This window comes from Macrobrachium rosenbergii, chromosome 43 (genome assembly GCF_040412425.1).
Source record: "Macrobrachium rosenbergii isolate ZJJX-2024 chromosome 43, ASM4041242v1, whole genome shotgun sequence".
In the NCBI taxonomy this organism is placed as follows: domain Eukaryota; kingdom Metazoa; phylum Arthropoda; class Malacostraca; order Decapoda; family Palaemonidae; genus Macrobrachium; species Macrobrachium rosenbergii.
The window spans coordinates 53,922,274-53,946,624 of record NC_089783.1 but is presented as its reverse complement, the minus strand read 5'-3'; the positions used below and the strand labels follow the sequence as shown (position 1 = coordinate 53,946,624).

Genomic DNA, 24,351 nt, shown 5'->3' with positions numbered 1-24,351 from the left:
GCAGCCTGCTCAGAAGGATTTGAGTTAAGCAACTGGTGGAGAGAATATAACTCGTTATTCTGGAAGTATTCGTCTGACTGGATAGCTATCTATCTTTCTAATCTATCGACCTATCTCTGCATATCCCTTGCGTGAATGCTTAATTCCTTCATACATATATTTACCTAACCTTTATGTAGTTTTTAAAATAGCCGTGAAACCTGCACCATCGTTGTTTTCCTGCGAAAGCTACGAAAGGAAACTGGAATAATTATAAGAAATTTGCTGCCAGTATTGCACTGCAAGCGTTCCATTCATTTTACTTCTGAAAAGATTAAAGAGCAACTTAAAAATAATTCGTTTTGAAACTGAAAAGCTTTGAAAACTGTAAAGAGTTTGTTTAATTCCCCAGCCCCCCTTTAACCAACTCTAAATCTGAATTTATACTTACTAGTTTAGTCATGGCGCTTGCTTGACAGAGTCGAGGGGCACTTTCACAAAAAATTCTTGCTGCTACTAAATCCTCTTCGTTTATTCCCGCTTTGAAGCCTGATACCTCCTTAATTTTCGACTATCCAAAGGCCCTTCCCTACTGGAAGGGCGCCTGGCGCCTCTGAAAAAGAACGCTGGTTTGGAAATTTCCCACAGCACTCTCTTTCAGTGGATTTTTTAAAAAGTTATTATGTCTATAACGAAGTGTGGTTGTCCCGCTGATGACTCTTCCAGGGGAGAAGTTAGTCCAGCAAGTTTTCTGCAGGAGTGCCCCCGTACTTCGAGGCAGAGGATGGTTGATCGTTGAGTGCGCTGCCACATGCAGAAACTGGGCCTAATATACCCACCCGCCTCTCCGAACCAGAGGCACTTCGCTCCCACCCGCTGCTGCTCCTCCTCCTCCTCCAAACGGCTTTCTCAAGGTCGCTCACGCATTCGAGACCTTCCTTATCTTCCGAGATCAACAACAGCTCTCGCTCTCGACGGCTGTCGTGTTTCATTCCTCTATTATGGCCGTTCTCCGGTGTAAACCGGCCGTAAATTCTTGGCTTCCCGAATCTCACGTCATAAACAATCATTAAGTACTCGGTGCGGAGTAAGCAAACGACCAGGCGCTTTTTAGAGACGAGACCCGCCCTCCCCTCACTACGCTACAGGATTTTAGAGGCTGCTGATCATTCCCGTTCTTCATTTTTTCTCTTTCGTCTATTTCACGGATGCACGGCGGTTGTCACCTACGACTGACTACAGTAAAATTCGTCGAGATATAAACCGAAATATTCGCATGATGATGTCAATAAAATCAAACAGTATTGAACCAAATTTAAAGCTTTAGGAGAATCTTTAGCAGTGGAAATTCAGACAGATATTCAAACGATTTCCATTGACAAAATTCATGGGATGACCTAAAAAAATGGAGGGCGGCTTTTGTGTTGTATGTAGAAGTCGGATTTACCAACCCTTGAGAAAGTAATTTCTTGTTGCAATGCTAATTAATGTCTTCAGGAGAAACAGACAGGTACTTATTCTTTTCCAGAAGAAAGCACATCTGGAAATGCTATTGCAAAATTTTTTTTCAAGGATAAGAGCCGACTATATCATCGTTGATTATTCACGCTTGCGCAGGTTGTTCCTCTACTCTGAAAAAACTGAATGGTGTCTTCATAGTGCTGTTTCTACTTTCTTATTTAGAAACATAATGCTTTCGCGCAGATTGTAACTTTAATGTTCATATCTGAAGCGTCAATGAGATGATTCAGGTATTTTCTGTTGGAAAATGCCTGTGGCCTCTCAATCTCAGGGGATATCAAGATTCGAGAGGCCTGTTTCTGAGGCCCTCTGCGTTACGTTCCTCTCTTAGAAATCCCATTGCTAGATCTTAAGCCTTGACAGAAGTACAACACGCAAGCATGCCTGTATTTGTAGCAGGAAAGTAAATATTTATCTCCGGTCTATTGTCAAAATTAGCGAGTTTATTTGACAAAAACTGTGACATTGTCCTTTATCATTATCTTTGGGCTTCTAAAACCTTCCACGCTATGACGCCAGTGTGATATAAACCGTTAGGTTGCTCAGTCAATGGTGGGAATCAAAAAAGAGACGGAGCAAGTACTTCCTTTTCGCAAAAGAAGTCCTACGCTAAGAGCCAAGCTTCTTGAGGAAGAAGCCTCGAGCGTATCAAGCTTTCCCAAAGATCAGGCATTTATCTTCCCGCCAAACGTAGGACTAAACCAAACCCCGCCATACGCAATGCAAGACCCTCCAGTGAGTTCCCCTATTCAGTGACTGACAGGTGGTTCCTCTGGAAAAGATTCTCGTCTTGGGGTATGTCATTTACGTGATCAGGGCGACCCATGTCGCCAAGGTCATCTATTGTATATGGTAATGTAACGGGGGAACGCAATTAGTCTATGGCAACCCAGATGACAGCCCGACCTCTAGGAGGAATCCAGTGATTTCTCCACGAAGGCATTGCGTCAATAGACTAGGTATGGAAATTTCTCAGCGTAATGGGAGGAGGGGAACAGAGGAAGCCGAATCCGCCTCAGAGGACCAGTTTTGGTACATTTCAGGAGACGATAAGGGACCCCAAACAAATATACTGTAATGACTCTAGATTACCTATTGTTTGCAGGAACTGAATCGTCGTATCTTTGTGGCCATAGCTAATAATGTGAGCCGACAGTACTGACGGTAAGACTTCGAATGTAAGCAAGGGGGGGCGACCACACAAAAAACACGATGAAAGACAAATGAAGAAAGACACAATGATGAAAGACAAAATGAAGTTACTGACCCGAAAATCCTACGTGGCTTATTATCCACCATTGGCAGAAACCCGATACTAATGCAGTGTCATTAAGTATTCTTACATGAGTGGTTTAAGAAGCACTTGGTTCCGGTTTCTCCTTGCATTCCAATTATCTTTTCTTGTTTTCCTGTATAAACTGCGTTTCCGTCCTATCAGTAATACGGTATTTTCCTAATTCCTTATCTCTCTTTCGTTAGTTAATTTTGTAATTTTGTAAGTTAATTCTTTGGGAGAGATCGTAGGCTGTGCCCATAAGGTCGAAAATAGGCAATAACTGATTAGAAATACGTATTATGGATCTTTCCGATGCATCTTATCTATTTGCATTAAATTTACCTTATTTTCCTTCGTTATTCCTTAGATAATAATCTTATTCCTTCACCAGTATAGCTGGTATTAGCTATTCTAGTTCAACAAATTCCAGTTGAAATGAAATTGTATTTTAGATCACAGCCCAGAAATTCCTCGGACTTGCTTCTAAATCAGTGCTTCCTAGCTCAAAATTTCCTTTAAAAAAATCGTTTGTATATATACAAGTCTACTTGAATATCAAAAATGTACTAAAGTATATCAATTGATTGTTCCTTCCAATTGCGAATTCTCTTTAAAACATACATTACTATTTACAATATAACTTTGCTTGTACAGGGATATTTTCCCAGAGCAAAAAAAAAAAAAAAAAAAAAAAAAAGGAATCATCACCAGTAAATTTCACTCTCATGATCAAGTGTATAGGACGTTTGACAGTATGTAAGCTGTGCAGATCATTTTTGTTGATGACATACATTAAATTAAAAATTTTAAATCCAGTGAGACTTTTAAGCGAACCAGGTTAAGATAACTCTCTCTCTCTCTCACTGTCTTGTATTTCATTCCCGCTAAGCCTCCGGGAATTACAGTTGTTTAACATAAAGAAATCTGTAGGCACATTAAGCAGTTGAATGATGAAACTGAAAATCCGAAAACTAAAACCTCGGTTCAGCTGCGTTCAGAACACCATCTCAAAAGAAGACTTTGGGGTATTATACCACGTACACCTTTCACAATTAGAATTTCTAGTCTGATAAATTCTGTCACAAAAGTTCAATTCAAATCCCGGCTTTACGTATGCATAAATCTACGGGCTTTGAAAATGTATCAGTTTCGTACAATGTCAAAGTCGTTGCGTGAGAGTGAAAGGGATTGAAAGTACTTCTGCAAATCCAGCAGATGTCATAAAAAGGTTAATGCGACAAGTGGGTGGCGTAAAAAAAGCTTTAGAAATCTTGTAATGATTTCGAGGAGGTAACTACTTTACAGGCACAGCTACTCGCTTTTTAACTACTTTTCTGCAGCGATTAACCTAATACCTAATTAATAGGCTTTTACGTTAATTGAAATTTTTTTCTCTCTCTCTCTCTCTCGCATACGCACAAACACCCGTGCACATGTTTCTGTTTGACAAAGTTAATGTTCAGAATCCTGTATGCCAGTCAGTCTTCAGAAATGAAATGGAGCCTATCTCTGGCTGAAATTAAAACAATGGTTTGTGTTTATATACTAAGATTCCTTTACTTTTCAAACGTTCTTTGTGATTATGATTTTATATATATATATATATATATATATATATATATATATATATATATATATATACATTATACATATATATACATTATATATATATATATATGTATATATATATGTATGTATATATATGATATATATATATGCGTATGGCTGCATGGTTCAGTTCTGTCCTGCCCATCAGTCGACCCCAATGAGGAGAACAGGTGCCACCTTAGCATGAAGCCAAAAAAAGGCGTTTAAGAAGATTTTTAGAAGTCAGGTGGTTAGATACTGAGAAAAATTATACTATAAGAGAAATTACGGAAATTCCATTTTTTAGATGAGATAATGATGGAAAGGAAGGTAGATATGGTGTGGACATGCCCATCGAGATAGCGCCAAAAGAGTTAAGAGGCCCTAGACCTACTTGGATAAGAACTATGAGAAGGTAAGCTGTAGATGAGTGGAGATTTGTGGAAGATAAAGCACAGGAAAGACAGGATGATGATGGTATATATATATATATATATATATATATATATATATATATATATATATATATATATATAATATATATCATGCTTTACAGCGTTGCAGATTGAATAAAGGCCTCACCTCGTAACGCAGTGAACAAATAGCGTGCCATTCTTGCGAGGCAGAAAACAAGAAAAGATAAAAGGCACCTCAGTTGAAAATGCCACATATCCAATAATTTCGCGTCACTGCATGCAAAGCGTGGCAACAGAACTGATACCCAACCGATAATTGCTTCTCACATTTATTTTTTGAAGATTAGATCTCGCGGTCAGCTTTCCCCGCTGCATCTTCCACTTGTATCAGCCAAACAATCAAAGTTTAACGTAAAACTCACGATTCCGACATGACGATTATTCCAGCCTGTAAATTCCGCAAGGCAGTTTTCACTTTTTTACCGAACGGCAAGTGATTCTCGGTGCATTGCTTTTTTCCGCTGCGAAGGAGGCAGGTGCAAAGAATCGCTGCTCTATTCGCTTTCAGTTTGCAAATAACTATAGGCATTTCCGGTTCTCGTAGCGTCGTGGTTCAGGTTAACTGAAAGGTAGCAGCGGTTAATTTATGCAGGGAGTTTTTGTGACACGTACCTACCCGCTTCTTTGATCTCTTGACTTTACCGCTCAGTTTTTTGCGCGGTTTCGACCACCTCTCGGGATCGTGTCACGCGATGCCAATAGCTACCTAGTCGATGGCACGTCGTCACGAACGTTTTGCTCGTCGAAAACGGACTGACTAGGTCTACGATGGACACCGGAATACTTCGTAAGAAGGCAGCTTAAAGAAGACTTTGAAACCTCCTACTAGGAAGAGAGACAAGAACCAGTGGAGATGGGCCGTAAAAAGTGGAAAAAGTAATCGTTATTTGTATTTTTCGGTTTTCAAGCGAGGTAGCGAGTCCTAGCGTGGGTACCTTCTAGGTAACTAGAAGTTTCAAGATGCATCGTTCATTCTAGAAGTTTATATGAAGAAGATGTAAGAACCAAGAGTCATATTTACACTAATTTCCCTTTAAAATAAAAATAGAGATAAGGAATTTTTTTCTCCTATCCCTTAGCTTAATGATCTTCCTTTGTAACGAATGCATTTCATACCAAAAAGAGAGAGAGAGAGAGAGAGAGAGAGAGAGAGAGAGAGAGAGAGAGAGAGAGAGATCGGAGTTATGAGCATTGTATCATATCAATTAAAACAGTACAACTAAGTGTAATTTAAGGTACAATTTTTCTTAACTTTCTTTAAGGAATTTCATATCAATTTCTGTGAATCTCGTATTTCACATTGCTGCCGTCGACATCAGCCACGAATACGTCTGGTTCCAATAACGGGTATGATTAATCTCATTAATGTAGCGGGCTGCACGCTCACTTTTATTTTTGTTCCGTAGGATTTTCCATGTTCCCAGTTATTTTATAGTGCCAGGTACTTAAGAAATACAACCTTCTCAATGCTTTTAGAGAAATGAAGTAAGTTTTAAATGGTTAATGAAAAATTCATTTTGTTGTAAATGGCGAGAAATGATTTTGCTTGCTTTTAATTTTCAGGAATTTGAATAGGCAAGAGGCATGTGCACAAGAATCTGGTAGAACTATATAGTAGCTCCGCGGCGGCGACGACACTATAACGTGACTTTTTCTACAGTTTTTTGGTTGCCGATTATGAATTTGACTTTTATTTAAGTCCACCCAACAAGGGGTTTCCATACGCGATCTTCCCAAGACAGAGCACGGCTGCGTCTGTTTCGAACGGCTCATATATCCCGTCCGGTAAGTCTAATAACTTGTTAACATATGGGTAACACCCGCCCCTTCCCCGGGCCAGTACTATACACGGCGAAGGGACATTCCATTTGGCCGACAACAAACAGATGCACAACCAGTATCAGAACCCGTAAAAGTGTAAAAAAAAAAAAACAGTTGAAAAGGTAAAAACAGGCGCGGAGCTAATATTTAGAATTACCAAGAATCTTAACACGGGGAAAAATACAACGTTGAGTCGTTGCTTCAAACAAGTGTTACAGCCAAACTACTGTACAATCAAGAACGAAACAATGAGACAAACAGCGGTGGACGAAAGCCTAGGAGTCTAGCTGGCTGCATTTCAGAAAGAGTAACAATAATAGAAATAACAGGACCAGTGCTCGACAATGAAGTATAGTGAAAACGGCGTCATATTTAATCAACAGGATAATACTTCCGGCGATGGAAACTTAACAGGTCAGTAAATGAACCCGTAGACGTTTGAAAACCAGTGTCCCACATGTTTCCTATTTGGCTTAAGATGTTCTCGTAAAATATGTTCTCTGCCCAGTTCTCATAGTGTACTTGTACCATAAACAATACACCCGACAGGTTACTCACTACTATCAATAATGAAATTTATTACCATATCTACCGTACACTGTCATGGACCGAGCTGTCAGTCAGTAAACAGTATGATAATTTCATCTACAACGATTTTCGTTCATATAAAAAGCATATACTCTAGTCAGCATTATGAGCAGCCACTTCTAAATTTCTTAGGCTTTACGACTACAAACTACGACCTCTCAACTTATGCATGAGAGATTCAAAATAGCAATAGAAAAATCAATTTGCAGAAGAGATCAATTACCAGCTTTGGGTTTGTGGGGGGGGGGAGGGGGAAATGGGAAGGGGCTCTTAGGCCGATATCGTAATCATGGCATCTTCCTGATATCACCCACTTCCGTACTTTAGACGGTCGAGAAGTGCTCTCAACCAGGATTAATCCTGCCGATATGTAGAAAATATCTACATACAATTAAGGCCTCCTTACCCAAGGTGTCTTAACCAGCTTGTTTGATTGTATGGTGAAACTACCTCTGTACAGTTATACTTTATCGTAAACTAAAATTCTCATTTTTCTCTCGAGCTTAACTCAGTATAAAACCTTTTAGTTCAAATCCGTGTTTTTTGCCAGTTTATTAGTAAAACTTTGGGAGTTACACACAAGATAATTTGTCAATATATAAAGGAAAATGTTAAGCTTCAAAGTTGTCCTGATATAGATTTTACTCCATGTGATAAAACTTGCTCAGTGGAGAAACCTTCCATAATTCTTCACCTGAATATGCAAGTAATTCTGGTATAGCCAGAATATTTACAACTCATTTTTACATAATATGAAGTTAAATAATTGCAGTGTTAAAAGAATAATTTACTATCTTCCTTTTAAACCTTGGTGCATTCAAAACACCGCTAGTATACCTGTAGTATATTTTTCCACACCCAGCTTACGCAGCAGTCCTGTTTTATAGTCTCAGATTACAGGACTCGATTGTTTTCTTCTCAGGAGGGCCTCGTCTTCTAAAGATACTCACTTTTTTTTCCATGTCCGAAGAAGTTAGCCTTAGACAAAAACAGTCAAACTACTGAACGGCGTCAGTTTGACATTTCCCAAAAACTAGTCAGTTCCATCGACCCCGTTACGAGTTCCTGCAAAAATTAATGGATCTCAATAATTGTTCCCACAAAATAATCAAGTCATTCTAACCTACCTGAACCTTAGCAATAAAAGGTAAGCAAAACTGTTATCAAGTAAAACACTAGACCCGAAAACTATCATTTAAATACAAATCCACTATTCATAAAACAAAGTAGGATTTTAAAAACTGGCATACATTTAAATCCATTAACACTGATACTACCCAAGACTACTAAAAGATACTTTCCTCGTCGATTTCCTAATATTCAGCCAATCTACTTGATACCTACTTAACTTACTAACAAGTCGTTAAGTATAATTAGACCAAACTTAACCTAAGACAAAACCAGCCTTTCTAACGCACGGCGGACAGAATCCACCGTGCGTTAGAAAACGTCCTCCCCACAACAGGGGCTCCGCCCCTGCAGTGGGGAGGACTAGCTGGCTGAAAGTTTTGTGAAACTTGAGTTTTGTATTTAACTCACCTCTAGCGCAAGACCGAAAAATACTTTACCGACCAAGGTCAAGTCTTGAGAAGCTTCGGGCAAACAGGCGGTAGATGAACGTTCTTGAGGCTAGCCTACCCCTGGAACACAGTCTGAACGGAAGGTCTAACCAACAGCAGTCACCTGTAGAATATAATTAGAGGGTTTTGGACAAGTTACCTTAATGAGCTGATAGATGTAACACTACGAAAAAATAAAGGCCGAGTAAATTAATGATCCATGTGGTACAGTAAAAACAGTGACAAGATAGGCCATGTCATTATATACGGCAATACTCACCAATACAAAATCCAAATGAGATACCAGACGTTCAGCCCACTGCCACCGTTGACTACCAAATACCGGACAACCTCCGGTGAGCGCTGGAGGAAGAATGACGGTGATAGTCTGACTTTTATGGAAGGAAAGCCGGCGCCGCGCGAGAAGCACCAACAAGCCAAGCACCACTGCAACAACTCGGTAGCCTACTCAAGCCAAGGACCTTAGACACCGAGACACTGGCTTGGTGGTTTCTCTTTTTTTTCTCTCTACCTTTCCTCCATCTTTAAGTGCATTAAAGGCATTTATGGCTCAGCCTGTAAGTTAAGGTTGCTTTTGTTATGCCATTCCTAAAGAGACAAAATTCAATGAGAGGCCAGAAACTGTGCTCCCCTGATCTAGGCTACACTTGCATATATCCGATTAAGATACAACTTGACTCTACATTATATTAAAAAAGTTTGCATATTGATTTGCCAAACTTTAGCCCTGCTGCTCTTACGATTTTTAAAGATTTTCCTACATATTCTTTTGCAGGAACTTGAAACACCATCTGCTGGAAGGAACAAGAGAGGCCACAGTGCCAATAAAGAAGGAACCTGAGATGAAAATGAGAACAGCACGGAGGTATGTGAAGTATATCCCATATAACATCGCGAATTGCAAGTTTTTGCAGGATGAATAGCCATCCTTACAAAAAATATTTGTCCATAATTTCCTCCAGTGCTGTTATATTTTATTTATATCTTAAAATTTTCACCGTTGCCCTTGCGTACCCTGCCCTATACCGACTTAAAACATTCCATGAATCCGATTTTAAAGTAATATTCCATTCCAAAGCGTAGTCTACGTATAACCCATCCAAATGCTGTCCCTTACAAACCTCAGTAGTCATCTGCTTTTTACATGTCTTGTGATCCCACGCTCGACTTTATATACCCGAGCTTTTGTTTCATTTTATGGGCCTTGCATTCTTTGCCTTTCCGGAACCTACTTCTTTGGCGGATAATGTCTAGCGCATTTAATCGTGTATTTGAAGACGAAAACAGGCAAAATCAAAAACAACAAAACCATCGTCAGTATGTTTTTTAATGGAGATATCCTTGGCCCTGATAGACTGTTTCATGTCACCTGCATGCTTGGCTTGTTCGTTCTTGCAGGTCGGGATTTTTTTCTTTCAATCATTCTCCGCCTACAGTATTTATTTTTGACTCATTCTGTTGGCTGCTTAACAGCGTACTAGCATGACATTCTGTTTTCATTGAATATACTCCTCCTAGAAAATGGTTATTATCTTCTTTGATTTTGAGGCTGTTGCTAATATTTTGTAACTTTTCAGAGCTTTTATTAACACTTTCCTTTCTGTATAGTTTGAGCACTGAGCCTACCTGAGATCTGTAATATCGTAACACATATCTTCATTTTGTTTTATCGTGTTTGTAAAGCCTTCCGTTTTTTTTCCACGCTTTTTGCATGGTCTTTGTTCTGGTGTAACTGATTTTCATCGAAGTAATTAAATCTTCATTGCTGAACTTATTCTGATAGTGACTTTTGTCTTGTGAGCATGTTTGGTTTTGGAATGGGATCGAGCACTGAAGATTGTAGACAGTTTGCCCAGTACATGGTAGACAATTTGCCTAGTACATGGTTAATTATAAGCTGATTCGATTAGTCAAGTGTTTTTCTCTCGTTCTTCAAAGGTGACTAAATAATTTTTTTTTTCGAAGTTTCACGAAACATTCTGCCTGCCAGGACTTTTTCTGACATGCGATGGATTCTGTCCACGTTACGTTAGAACGGCTAATTTACTCAAAAACGTACAGACTCTGGTTGAGTTCACGAGTTTTGTTCCTTTCATCATTGAAGATAGCCAGCTATTTTTCATAAGTTTTTTAAAGTTAAAATCAAACTTAATTTCTCTTATTCCTCCTGGTCTAATGAACTCATTGTTAAAGAGGCGCTGCTCCAAATGCGCAAGAAATGATAAATGAAAATTTACTCGTCTGGGTAATCTGGCGTTGCAGTGACGCCTATATCTATATATATACGTGTGTGTTAAATAAACAAAATTCCAGCAAGAATGAATGCTGTAAAAAACTGTCCTTTTATGAGTGTTTTTTTTTTTTTGTCAAGTCCGTCTTAAACCTCTGCAGAGGAAGCTAATGCTGTGTACGAGTCTTCGAATAAGGCACTTGTTGCTCTCCGCTGGGGAGAACTGGCAAAGGTGGAATGAAACGGGGTGTATAATAACATTTCTCTTATGTAAAGGAGAATCTGTATGTATTAGATTTTGAACTTCAGTCATTCTTGATGTTCTGAGAGCCTCAGGGATTTTTTTTAGACAGATGGTAGTTCACCAAGCCACCAGTTCTTAGCTGAACATGGATACCTTATTGCACACAAGCAATTATTCCCGTCAACCGAAAGAAAGTGGCTGATCATTATAAATTAGCAGACGGCACTGGGTTATGTCTGTATATGAACGAATGAAACCTGTTGTTGCTAAAGGAACGGATGCCCTAGGCTCACTTGTGAGGGAATATTATGGTTAAGTGAGCCGACAGCATCGTTAGGAATAGTTCAAAATATCAGCTTCAAAGTTATGTATCTCATAACAATTACAACATTAGATGTCTAATTTGCTACAGCTATTTGTCTTGTCATTACACAGCATCTGCCGTTATTTTTGATAGCAGTTATTTGTCTGATGTAATGTTGTAAAGGTTTTCTAACACACTCTGTTAATTTGTACTGAGACTATTTTACCAAGAAATTCCTAGACGAATAGATATTCAATAGGGCTGAAGATATTTGAGAATTTTAGTTGGTTCTCGTTCCCTTTAATGGATGGGAAGACTTGGCAGTAGCTGTGCTGTTTGGATGAGAGAAAGGTGATAAAGGGGAGGAATGAAAAAATCTAAACGCATTGTCAGTCAATCCACCATCGGTTCTTGTAGCTGTGAATAGATGCTAGACCGCTTTGCATTCTTATGCCTAAAGAGTAAAGGCAACAGAGTTGAGTCATTTGCTACGCCGCTCCGCGGACATTAGGCACTAGACGCAATGCTCGTTATCCTGATGTGTTCGAAAGTTCTACCCTTCGAGAAATGGGTAGAAGTGCGTATGAGGTTCTTTTGTGTATGTTAATAAGATTGCTTCGTTCTCACTGGTGTGAATTCATACAAATCTAAGCTTTTATTTTTATGCATAATATCTAGCACAAAATCTAAATGTTGTAATAGAGAAAGGAAGTTTGCAAGGGAGAAATTAGAGTTGAAGTGCGTTAGCCATTATAAAAGTATACAGATCGAAGTGGAAAACATGGAATTCTCGTATCCCTGAATATCTCATCAACATCCCTCGTTGCCGTGGCAGTCTCCTATATTTATCCATCCCAGGCCTTAGTCATCGGTCTTCTCAGGTGGTTTTAGGACCAAAGCGGGATCGGACGCGGCGTAATCGAGGTCACCGTAATCGTAATCGACGATGACTCTTCTTCCCAGATTGTCGGTGCCAAAGGTAGCGAAGGTGGGGCGATTGACGAAGGTGCTGGTAAACTGAGGTCGAGGTGTAACCTGTGGCCGGAGAATCGGTCTAGGCGTTCCGGTCTGAATTGGTCGTTGGACGGTCTGCAGTGGTCGCTGGACAGTTTGGATGAGTGGCCGAACAGTTTGGAAAGGTCGCTGGATGGGTGGACGCACAGTTTGTACGGGAACCTGAACATTCTGGATGACTGGCCGAACGGTTTGGAAAGGTGGTCGGATCGTCTGGACGGGTGGTCTTACTGTCTGGACTGGGATGGTCAGTTCAGGAATTGGCTGCGTGATGAGAGGAGGTCGAGGGCTGATCACGTTGGTAGGCCTCGTTATTGTTTGGATTGGCCGGATTATCTCTGGGGCGGGTGTGTTCAACACTGGTCGGAGGGGTGGAGGAACTGGAATTGGCTCAGGAGGAACAACAGGATTCACGCTGAGAAAAAAATGTAAAAACCATAATGAATGATAAAACAGGTGTTAGTACAAATATACTTAGGTGATTCGAGTCTTCTGAGTTATTAAAACAGTATTCAATCTACAAAGTTGAATGTGAATCAGCTAGATTTGTAATTATATGCAATACAGCTGCCAACATCCAAATACTTGTAGTTGTAAAGCGATTTTTAAAAAGCGACTGGGACACTCAAGATATCAGCTAGATGTTATTTCGTCCTTGAACACCATGTAGCCTTCGTGCAACAAGTGTTGTCAATGAAAGGATAATTCAGATTCACAAATATAACGAAATAAGAATATTACTAGATGAAGTTTCTGATTATGACCTGAAGGGTATCAAGACCAAAGGTGCTTGAGGAACTCGTATTTGGGTTGCTCACTCACTGTTGGATCCCCAGGCATTTCTGTGGCCCATTGTTACTCACAACGCTGCTTGAATAGAATTTAGAATTTACGCCAAAGGACAAGCACTGGGACCTATAAGGTCGTTCAGAGCTGAATAGGAAATTGACAGTAAAAAGTTTTGAAAGATGTAACGGGAGGAAAACCTCGCAGTTGCACTAAGAAACAATTGTTAGGAGAGGGTGGAATGTAAGGTAGAAGAAAGATTATGAACGGAGGTACAGTAAAAGGAATGAAAGGGGTTTTGGCTAGGGGCCGAAGGGACTCTGCAAAGAAACTTAAGTAATGTCTACAGTGCACCGTGTGAGGTGCCTGACAGCTCTACCCCTCTGCGGGAGTGCGGGGACAACGCTCCTCGGGTTTGTTGCTGTTTTCTGAACATTATTTCTTCGCCCCGCACCCCTCTCCTAATGGCCTGTCCACGCTAGCGGGCATGCCCTTCGGGCACTTCCAGCTGTTTATATTTTCTCTTGCTTCTGAAGCAGTGTTACCAGACAATCGCCAGAACATTTTCTCCCGCTTCTGAAGCAGTGTTACCAGACAGTCGCATCGTTCTGGCTCCACACTCGGTCGGTCAGTACAGTGGAACTGGTTATGGAAGCAGTGTTTGCCCGTCGGGCATTTGCCCGCTCGTACGGACAGGGCTTAAGAGGCAGTAATATCATCATGACAAGGTAATCATTATATCTGTCGCAGTACCGCTGCTGGTTGCTAAGCATTGACTTTTTAGAAAAGTTTGGCGGCTAAATACCCATGTCCTTAGAAAAAAAATAACTAAGAGTCATAGATAAGACTTACACGTTGTTTCGGACAGGATATGCGCGGTACCCATTCTCGTCGGCGATATACTCCATGGCCACAAGAGTTCCGTCAGGAGCGATGTACCTGTTTTTGCATCAGAGAAGCAAAAGCTTTAGATTACCTTTGTGAATAGAATACAAGTATTTTAAATCACTTCTTAAAAAGTGTATCTTTTCTTGCGGATTTCCCGCACAGTTATCAAGATCATTGGTCTCTCTTTTAATTTTCGCCCGTTCCCTTAGTCTCCCCTCCCTTAGCTGTCCAACTTCTTCAAATTGTCGTCTTCCATTTTCAGCTCACTTCTAAGAACAAATCTTCAACTACTTCTTAAACTACTTTAATAACAATATAGAACAACAGAGAGTTATCGACCACCACAGCAAATGGAAGAGTAGTCTCTCTAAAACAAATTTGCTCGAGTCCACTCGATCGTAGGCTACTCATTTTACTCACGAATAAGATCCTGTAACTTCATGAGTCAAGGGTCCAGTGAGTCTGGTGCCTTCCTCCCTCTCGATTCCATCGCTGGTTGCATATCTGTTGAAATGAATGAGCTCTTGATGAATGAAGAACCAAAAAATAAGATTATTTTAACACTTCGGGGAAATTCGTTAACGTCCCAGTAAACGTCTTCGGAAAGATATTATATGATGGTGTTATTTTTCTTTTGTAAAATAAAAAAGCGAAGAAATGAGTCGATGTAAGGGAAAGATTTGTGTTCGTCAACAGTCAAGCATTGAACTGGTGTAGGAAAATGGTCATGGTAATAAATATGTAATTAAATAAGTATTAATATGCATTTGAAATTATGGTAACCAAAATAACAGTAACAGTAGTAATGCTTATATGATACTGTCTAAGTTATTTCATTGTTAGGCAGCGATGGAGAGAATAAAAGGAGTGAAATGGTACTCGATGAAGGGTTTTTATGAAAAATGCACTTAGACAATCACAAAGTCTGCATCAGAAGGTAACAGTGCCTGACTGTTATCAGTTTTCCACTGAACGGCATAATATTTATTAGCGTTTTGCACTAAGACGGGAGTTAATGAGTAGGAAATCTGATATTTGTTTCGCAATACTAAACCTGTTATTTTTTTTCTTGGTAAATTTTTCCTATCTCGAAAATATCGATTTCTTTCCATGAAAGATTTCAGTATTCTAATCATATTGATTTCAAGAGTTTGCTGGTATTTGCTTTTTAATGTATCGTTTTGTGAGATATGTTTCTTATGTAGGTTAATGTGCATTACTTTGAATGCACTAGGAAGTCTACTCGCCTGTTTGTAGAAACTCTACCAAACTACTCTCGCAAAAAGTGAGGAAGATACCTCTTGAAATCTCTCAAGGTGACGAGATTTTCATTCTTTGAGTAACCCTGTATTCTCAGCACAGTACTCGATAAAGACTACTCATTATTTTGGCAATCATAGTTAAGTGGCGTGTACGTTTTTCTAAGAATAAACTTTATTCCGTTTCATTCCTCATGAATGAATGAACTGATTAGTCACTTACAATTACTACTAGCTTCCTCTTTGTTTGACGACCAAAACTAAGCACGACCAGTCAGTAGTATGACAATTAAGTGACTTTTATTATAAGAAAAATGTATATTATGGAATAGTTTGCATTCGAATTTGATCAAGACTCTTAATCTTTAAAACATATAGTGACCAGTTAAGTGATCGTCCATAAATTTTATATTGTTTCATGAAATTAAAAGACTCAAAAGTTGTGCCCTTACCTGAAATAGTAAGTTCCATCTTGGAAGGGTCCATCTCGCTGATCGTCAAGTGTCTGAGCAACTGGCCCGATAACCGTCTGAGTTAGGACAGGGGTCTGCAACTGACGATTTGCCAAGACATTCTGAACCCTCTGCGTATTCTGCTGCTGCTGCTGCTGATTTTGCACCCTGAGCGTGTTCTGTTCCTGAGCTCGTCGACGCGCCTCGGCTCGCTGGAGCGCGAGTTGCTGTTGGCGGATGCGCTCTTCTTGTTGGCGGGCTTCCTGTTCTAGGCGACGCCTCTGTTGTTGTTCCTGGAATGTCGTCAGTCGTCGCTGATTCACGACGACGTTTCGCTGGTTATCGAAGGCGTCTTGGACGAGGACAGGTTCTTGCACTTCAATCACCTGGTCCTGAAGAATCACCGGTTGCTGAGGCAGATCAAATACTTGAGAAAACGTCGGCTGGCCGTTCTGACCAAGCCGCTGCCTCACCCTCTGCTGAGCAAGACTGAGGCCTTCGCGCTGGGCGAAGGCGCTCACTATCAAGAGCGATGAAAATACCTAGAGGGGGAGAGGAATGTGAAATTTCTTATAGGAAATTCTTACGGAAACTTCTTCCCATTTTGTCACCTATACAACTGAAGCAAATGCCTTTGTTCTGTGATCACAGATTTGCCGAGAATATATATCATTAATTCGTACATTCGAATAATGATACTTCAGCGTTCACCTCCTCGTCTCGAGGAAATGACTGCAATATTAATCTGTATTTTTAATCAGAATACTTTCAGCTTCACGTTCTATGAAAAATATAACTAAAAGTAGATATCGCTGCCTTGTTCTCGTGATCTCGCCGTAAAACGTATACAGTTAAATGCATTAGAATTACAATATTTCAGTTCACCCCTTCCTTTCTTCCACTATTTTTGCGTACTTTTGCTTTCTTAGGCCATCAGCTCTCTCTCTCTCTCTCTCTCTCTCTCTCTCTCTCTCTCTCTCTCCTTTGATTCTATATACGTTTCTCTCTCTCTCTCTCTCTCTCTCCCATTTGATTCTCCTCTCTCTCTCTCTCTCTCTCTCTCTCTCTCTCTCTCTCTCTCTCTCTCTCTCTCTCTCTCTCAATCATTTACACGTGGTTCCTCTTACAGAAGTTACGTGCGTGTAACCCCCAGGGTGACCCCGGGATGATCTTTCTCACGCCACGCCCGTGGTAATACAGTGGATTGATAATGTAACACATCGCATGTTTCAAACCTCTATTCGCCCCCTAGACTTCCATAGCATTAGCGACTGTCTCCTGTTATTAAATCTCTTTCTTTTTGTTTTTGTTTTTGCAGGTTGACAGTGAAAGGGAATTAGGAGAAGCAGGCGCTTAGAGAAGTAGCCGATTTTGAATGGTTTAAAAAAAGGGGGGGGGGATTTAGTGCTGAATCAGAATACATAATACACTTCTTCAGAGAAGGTAGGGAGTCAATGGCAGTATTCGTTTTTTTTTTTTTTTTTTTTGTAAGTGCCTGCTCACATGTAAAGATGCTCATTTGTCAGGCATTATGAGGTGAATTTAGATAAACAAAAATACGGAGTTAGATATAGGAAGGCACAGCAATTTTTTCCCACAATGATAACAAGTTCTTAAGAATTAATTTTTCTATCCAACTGATCTGAAATCATTCACAGCATAGAGCAAACGCATGTTGTACAAAATGCTTGTGAATGGCGATATCGCACTGGGTTTTCTATTGTGAATTTGAAAATATAACTGTATCCAAGAAAGCTCAGATATAAAAATAGTTATCAGCAATGAAGGAATACCATTATGGAAGATCCGTCACTATCAATGGTTTCATGTAGGGCATAGAAGTAAACTTTGCAGCACCGGTCTTATTTTGTATCACGCAAAGGAACCTTTAAATATCAAGAAAGTTTTGGTTTCATAAAACTTCCTTTATTCTAAATTCGACGAATAACCGTAATGATAATTTAATTTTGCGTAAAAACTTTCAGATATTATTTCACTAAGTTCTACAGAATTTCCGTGGGCGCTGGACGATCTTCATGCAACTCATGTTTTTATTTAAACTTCTAACGCTCTGACAAATTTTACACACACACACACATATATATTATATATATATAAATATATATATATATATATATATATAAAGACAAAATCCACGAAGGAAAGAGACACAATTGAGTGCTGCAAGGCCTTTCGACTACTGTCCTTTACTTAGCAGAGTCTGCTAAGTATAGGACGACAATCGAAAGGCCTCGCAGCACTCCACTGTTTCTCTTTCTTTCGTGGATTTTGTCTTTATTTATATATTCATCACGTTCCATATTTTCGTGATTCAGTTATACACACACACACACACACACATATATATATATGTATGTATATATATATATATATATATATATATATATATATATATATATATATACAATATATATATATATATATATATGTGTGTGTGTGTGTGTGTTGTGTAAACTTGTCAGAACGTCAGAAGTTTAAATAAAAACATGAGTTGCATGAAGATAGTCTGGCGCCCACGAAATTCTGTAGACCTTACTAAAATAATATCTGAAAGCTTTTACTCAAAATTAAATTATCATTATGTTTGTGTGTGTGTGTGTGTGTGTGTGAAATTTACTTATTGAACTTTCTGCATGCCGTTGCCTCCCGGTTACTACGTGAGACCTGTGAAATTCCGAGTGGGTGAGGCTTTGTCTGTCGACATAGTTACTGTACTTATTCCAGCACTCTTTTTATTCATATTCTACCGTGCTTGTAGATTAAATTCATAAAGTTTTCTGGGGAGGTCAAACATATGACTTTATTTCGCAAAGGTACGATAAGTTTGCTTAATTAAACGGTTATCATAATCTTGCTTACTCCACAAAATGCGATTTTACAGAAAATATCTGATTGGAAACAAAAACAAAAAAAGGAACGAATTACCACAAAATAATATTTTCATTTTGGAATGAAAAATGCAGTCTCATATAAGAGCGTTTTAATTTACGTTTAATAGAAATTAGGCATTTCTATATATATATATATATATATATATATATATATATATATATATATATATATATATATATATATATATATATATATGTATATATATATATATATTATATATATATATATTATATAATATATATGTATATATATATATATGTGTGTGTGTGTGTGTGTGTATGCATGGATGTAGCAGTAGTCAACACATGAATACATAATTATTTCTGAATACGAGCTACGTACTGACGTGAATAATGAATATGTGAACTTGTAAATTTAGATTTTACATTTAGAGAGCTGAAGGTGATTTATAAATCTGCAATACATTTAACTATAGATTCCACGCGAGTTTAATAACATCTATCTGAATTAGTCGTCATCAAAACATGCTATCTTTATGTACCTAAAAAGTAATCTTCTCGGCAATGACATAGCTTTAATTTCTTCTCATCTCTGAACGGCGACTTGTAAAATAAATATTTTCTCAACTAGTCTTCATTTACAAAGAATTTGACGAAATTCATAAGTAAGATTTTCTTCAGTATTTCCAGATATGATAAACAATAGCCATGACCTGTGACCTGGATAAAAGTAAGGAGCGTAATAGAATGTCAATCACAATGAGAGAAGGAAAAATTAGCTGCGGGAATAAGGGCTAAGGACCTTATGAAAGGTTGTTATAACATGGAAATTGTGTGATGTATGAGAAATAAGTCCTGTCTAATAATACCATAACGACAGTAAATGTAAGAAATGGGAAAACCTGATAAACAGGCGCATAAAACAGTTCGCTTAAAAAAACTATAATCCATTACTTTACGACAAAATTACAATTACAGTTCAAGCTTCGTTCAGTGATACGCTAGCTCTGTCTCCCTTCAGCTTTGGAGCAAATTTTTCGCCTCAGAGGAAACGCCTCTTGAACTAAGAGGAAAAGTCAGCTGAGAAATTACCGATCACTACATACCAGCAGGATCATGGTTGCGGGCCAACCAGTCGGGGCACCTCTAGCAAAAATTTCTTGCTGCTACCAAGTCCTATTGAGCCTCACCCGCGAAGCTTTGCGGGCGTCACCTCCACACCCTCTCCACCAGGAGACGAGGGACCTCGGTCTTAACGACAGGGTTCTCTGATCTGATGCCAAAAGCGAAGAGACTCGAACGGGTCGGGAGTCTCTTTCGAGTAGATGCCCGTCCGTTCGGCCAGACAGGCAGGGAGGCGTCTTCTCCTTCGTCAGTAGGGTTTAGTCCAGCAAGTCCTCTGCAGTGAGTGCCCCCGTGATGATATCTCGAGGCTGAGCGTTTCGGTTGGCGAGTGTGGGCTGCGAAGAGTCGACGGAGGCTAATATACCCTGGCGTCAGCGAGCGCGCCCCCTTCCGAGAGGGAGAGGGAGAGAGAGAGAGAGAGAGAGAGATGTTTTCAAGGACACTCACGGAAAGCTCACGGAATGATCGAACAAGATCGACCCCGTGTTGGGCGTTGCACCCGGGGGTGGTGGGGTGGGGGGAGCCTTCACAGGTCTCACTCTGTTATCTGTCTATCTCCGTACGTCTCGTCTGTCGATGACTGCGAACGGGATGAACGAAGCTTTACTTATTTTTACAGGGATTTTATTTTCCGTGTAGATTTTATTTTCGTATGTAATGCATTTCATCGTTAATTAATAATTGTATTGCTGCGATTGAACACCCATAATCTCTCTCTCTCTCTCTCTCTCTCTCTCTCTCTCTCTCTCTCTCTCTCTCTCTCTCTCTCTCTCTCTCTTAGAAATTGGGGAAAAAGTTCTTGCTGTTTAGTTTTACAAGTGTTTCCAGGTAAGTACGCCTAAATAAGATGGGGATTCTTAAAAATCAACTGCCTACCATATTGATGAATGGAAAAAATTAGACAGAAAATTAAAGAAATTGTATTCGGATAACTAAACATACGTCCTATTTCTCATTACTTTTGAAAACATACTTTTGGGGAACCAGTAAATCCTTCAGTAAACAAAAAACCAAATGAGAATAACATGAAACATGTTAACAAGAATCTAAATATGTAAACAGCATGCCAACCAACAAATCGAGGCACCAGTAAATGCAGAATTATCGGTATAAATAGCAATACTAATAATTAACTGAAAATATTATTAAAATCGAAGAACTGCCTTGAACTTATTGATGTAAAACCTAGATTCCTTCATAGTATGAATGCGAATGTAAGACGTTATAGAACATGATTTCAGAGATCTTATATTGCCAAGCTCGGTATAATGTTCCTGAACAATACCGGTCTCTTACGGCAATATCTTCCCGTAAGGAATCGTCAGAGATATTACTTTCTAAACGATCTGGCAACACTGATTTATCGACACGCTGTCAACACCGGCGTATATTTGCATCTACGGAACACACCTTGATGCAGGTTACTTTTCCTGTGTCTTGAACCGTATTAATTTAAGAGAGAATTTCTAAAACATTTTTAACATTAGCAGCCAGACTTCCTTTAGTTCTAATGCCATTGTTCAAAATAATTGTCAGATATCAACCTCGGTGCCCTTGCGTGAACCGCCGTTCTTCGTTTCCTTTTATTTTTCTGTTTCGCTCGTGGCTGGTGAAATAATTAGGGGCATGTCAACACCAACGTATTTGTAAGCGATGCAGAATTTGTTTCTGGGGAATGACGACGTTGTAGGAAGTGTTCGCTCCTGATGTTTCCATCTCGACCAGACCTGAGAGATGGAAGTCTGGGAAGCGATTGGTCATATCGTTCTTTCTACTGAGATTACCCAAAGTTATTTTGACTTGGAAGCGATTCACAAGAACGTGAGCTTTTAAAAGCAATTAGAAGCTTTACGATAATGTTCGTCTTTGTAATATCTGGAAAATAAAAAAATACATATATACATATATATAATATGAGTGTAAAATATCTTCTGCTAAAACAGAATTCCGTCAAATACAAGGGAGCCATAGAAACGCCAAAATGTGGAAAATAAAGGCTATATTTCGGAGACCGAACTGTCTCTCTCCTCAGGCACATTTTGGCGTTTCTGTGGGCTCCCTGACATTTGATATATATATATATATATATATATATATATATATATATATATATATATATATATATATATGTATATATATATATATATATATATATATGTATATATATATATATATTATATATATATATCGAAGTCACACCTAGTTGTGACTAGGTGTGAATGAAGACTGTAGTGAAAGAGAAGCCATATTATGCCAGAAATCGAGATTCATAACTACTCAGAATGTATAAATTGGGTATTGCTCTTCAGGGCTCCCTGATTGAATGCCAACTACTTGCTCTCTGCTTCGCTAAAAGCGTCGTGCTTTATAATCCCGCATTGAGTGGGAATCACGAACTCGAGAGTCTACTAACCTACCCAGTCCTTTCGACTTGCTTCCAGAATGTGAAGTTTTCCACATTCCTCTGCATTATGCAAATCCTTTAGCCTGCCTAAGAACAGGTGAATTTTAATAACTTACGAAAGTATGCCTAATAAAATACAATTTCTTTCCAGTGACCCGACTTGACTTTGGCAGCAAGCAGTGACCCCAGAAGATTCAGGAGGAAAATGGCCTTTTCTGTAAACTTGAAAGAATCCAACTTCTTGGCGAAGGAATTGAAGAATAGTTCACCAGGGGTTACACAAGCTTTGCTCGCCTTTACGAAGGTATGTTTATTTGCATATTTCGCATTACAATATTTGTTATCATTTCAGTAGGTAGTAGTAATAATGTTATTCAAAAAGTATACATGTTCAGATGATACAATGTGTTAAATGAAATAGACATGAAGACGGATAAAGAATACAGAGAAACCAAATTGAAATAAAAGATGTAAAAAAACAAGAAAAAATTGCGCCGAAGTTTCTTCGGCGCAATCGAGTTTTCTGTACAGCGTATAATGCTGTATGAAACTCTCGGCCACAGCCCACGAAACTCTCAGCCGCGACCCATGAAACTTCAGCCACGGCCTAGTGGTGGTTTGTGTTGTTGGCGCATATAGTGGTGCCAGACGCACGGTCATGGCTAACTTTAACCTTAAATAAAATAAAAACTACTGAGGCCAGAGGGCTGCAAGTTTGTATGTTTGGTTATTGGAGGGTGGATGATCACCATGCCAATTTGCAGCCTTCTAGCCTCGGTAGTTTTTAAGATCTGAGGGCGGACAGAAAAAGTGCGGACGGACAGACAAATAGGAATATGGGACTGTAAAGTCACTCCAACTCTCGAGTATAAGTATTCATGTTGTCAGTAGGATTAGTTAATTTTAGGTGCTCACTGTATCCATTGCTTTCAAATATTTGAATGTTTACACATAATCTCGGCTTTCCCTGTACTAATGCTGTTGGTTTTGTATGTATTTTATTCATATAATGGTTATGTATTAACAAAGATGGTAGAAATTTGCATAGCACAGCAGTGCCTATTTTTGAGCAAAATAAGTCACTTCGTTTGAGAAAAGGATTTCCACTATACTATAACCGTCAAGTTAAAGTATAGCGTCAAGTTATTAGCCACTCTTTTGAACAAAATATCCTTCGATGGCGACCACGACCTTCGTTGTTGCAACCCCCGTCCACAAATTAAATCAATCCACTAGCAATATACAGAGCTCTGCAACCCACCCTCAACCTGCCTGGTGCATTTGAAATCGATACTTTCAGCCTCCCGTTAATGGATTTCCGTATTCAATAGAGTAGAGTATGATTGTCACATTATCTGCCTTCCATTTTCTGTTTTCCTGTAAAGGTGCCGAAGAAAATGAGTTTAGTTTCATCTGCTGACATGCAAACAACTTAAACATATTCTTTTCCTTTAGGTGACTGACACTTCAGTTTTTCTTTTACGTGACTGACACTTCAGCTTTTCCTTTACGTGACAGACACTTCAGTTTTTCCTGCACGTGACTGACACTTCGGTTTTTCCTTTACGTGACTGACACTTCAGATTTTCCATTACGTGACTGACACTTCAGCTTTTCCTTTACGTGACAGACACTTCAGTTTTTCCTGCACGTGACTGACACTTCGGTTTTTCCTTTACGTGACTGACACATCGGTTTTTCCTTTACGTGACTGACACTTCAGTTTTTCCTTTACGTGACTGACACTTCAGTTTTTCCTTTACGTGACTGACACTTCAGTTTTTCCTGCACGTGACTGACACTTCGGTTTTTCCTTTACGTGACGGACACTTCAGTTTTTCCTGCACGTGACTGACACTTCAGATTTTCCATTACGTGACTGACACTTCAGTTTTTCCTTTATGTGACTGACACTTCAGTTTTTCCTTTACGTGACTGACACTT

At 39.2% G+C, this 24,351-nt stretch overlaps 2 protein-coding genes and 1 long non-coding RNA gene across 3 annotated transcripts in view; all 3 read right to left on the bottom strand.

The window, feature by feature from the left end:
• The window catches only part of LOC136828541 (transcription factor SPT20 homolog), a 6,096-nt gene extending 4,789 nt beyond the window's left edge, over window positions 1-1,307 (bottom strand). The window contains exon 1 of the mRNA XM_067086565.1: window positions 431-1,307. Within this exon, the coding sequence (XP_066942666.1) occupies window positions 431-442 (12 nt within the window). The 5' untranslated portion in view covers window positions 443-1,307. The remainder of the gene's footprint in view (window positions 1-430) is intronic.
• A 6,628-nt stretch (window positions 1,308-7,935) lies between these two features.
• Window positions 7,936-9,234, bottom strand: LOC136828540 (uncharacterized). The gene is made up of 3 exons (XR_010850099.1): window positions 9,088-9,234; window positions 8,788-8,931; window positions 7,936-8,313 (listed from the first exon to the last, which is right to left on the bottom strand). It is a non-coding gene; the product is annotated as an uncharacterized lncRNA (long non-coding RNA).
• Window positions 9,235-12,254: 3,020 nt separating this feature from the next.
• Window positions 12,255-20,335, bottom strand: LOC136828538 (PDZ and LIM domain protein Zasp-like). Its single transcript, XM_067086564.1, has 5 exons — window positions 19,985-20,335; window positions 16,006-16,547; window positions 14,715-14,798; window positions 14,259-14,345; window positions 12,255-13,035 (listed from the first exon to the last, which is right to left on the bottom strand). Exons 1-5 carry the CDS (start codon window positions 19,994-19,996, stop codon window positions 12,468-12,470), a joined length of 1,293 nt encoding a protein of 430 aa, XP_066942665.1. The 5' UTR covers window positions 19,997-20,335; the 3' UTR covers window positions 12,255-12,467.
• Window positions 20,336-24,351: the final 4,016 nt, after the last annotated feature.

What these genes read in the sequence shown, in the direction of transcription:
- LOC136828538 (XM_067086564.1), bottom strand. An exon ending in GATGGAACTTACTATTTCAG is followed by an intron (nt 14,799 to 16,005) that starts GTAAGGGCACAA and finishes TCATTTCAACAG; the next exon opens with ATATGCAACCAGCGATGGAA. An exon ending in TATCCTGTCCGAAACAACGT is followed by an intron (nt 13,036 to 14,258) that starts GTAAGTCTTATC and finishes TTTTTTTCTCAG; the next exon opens with CGTGAATCCTGTTGTTCCTC.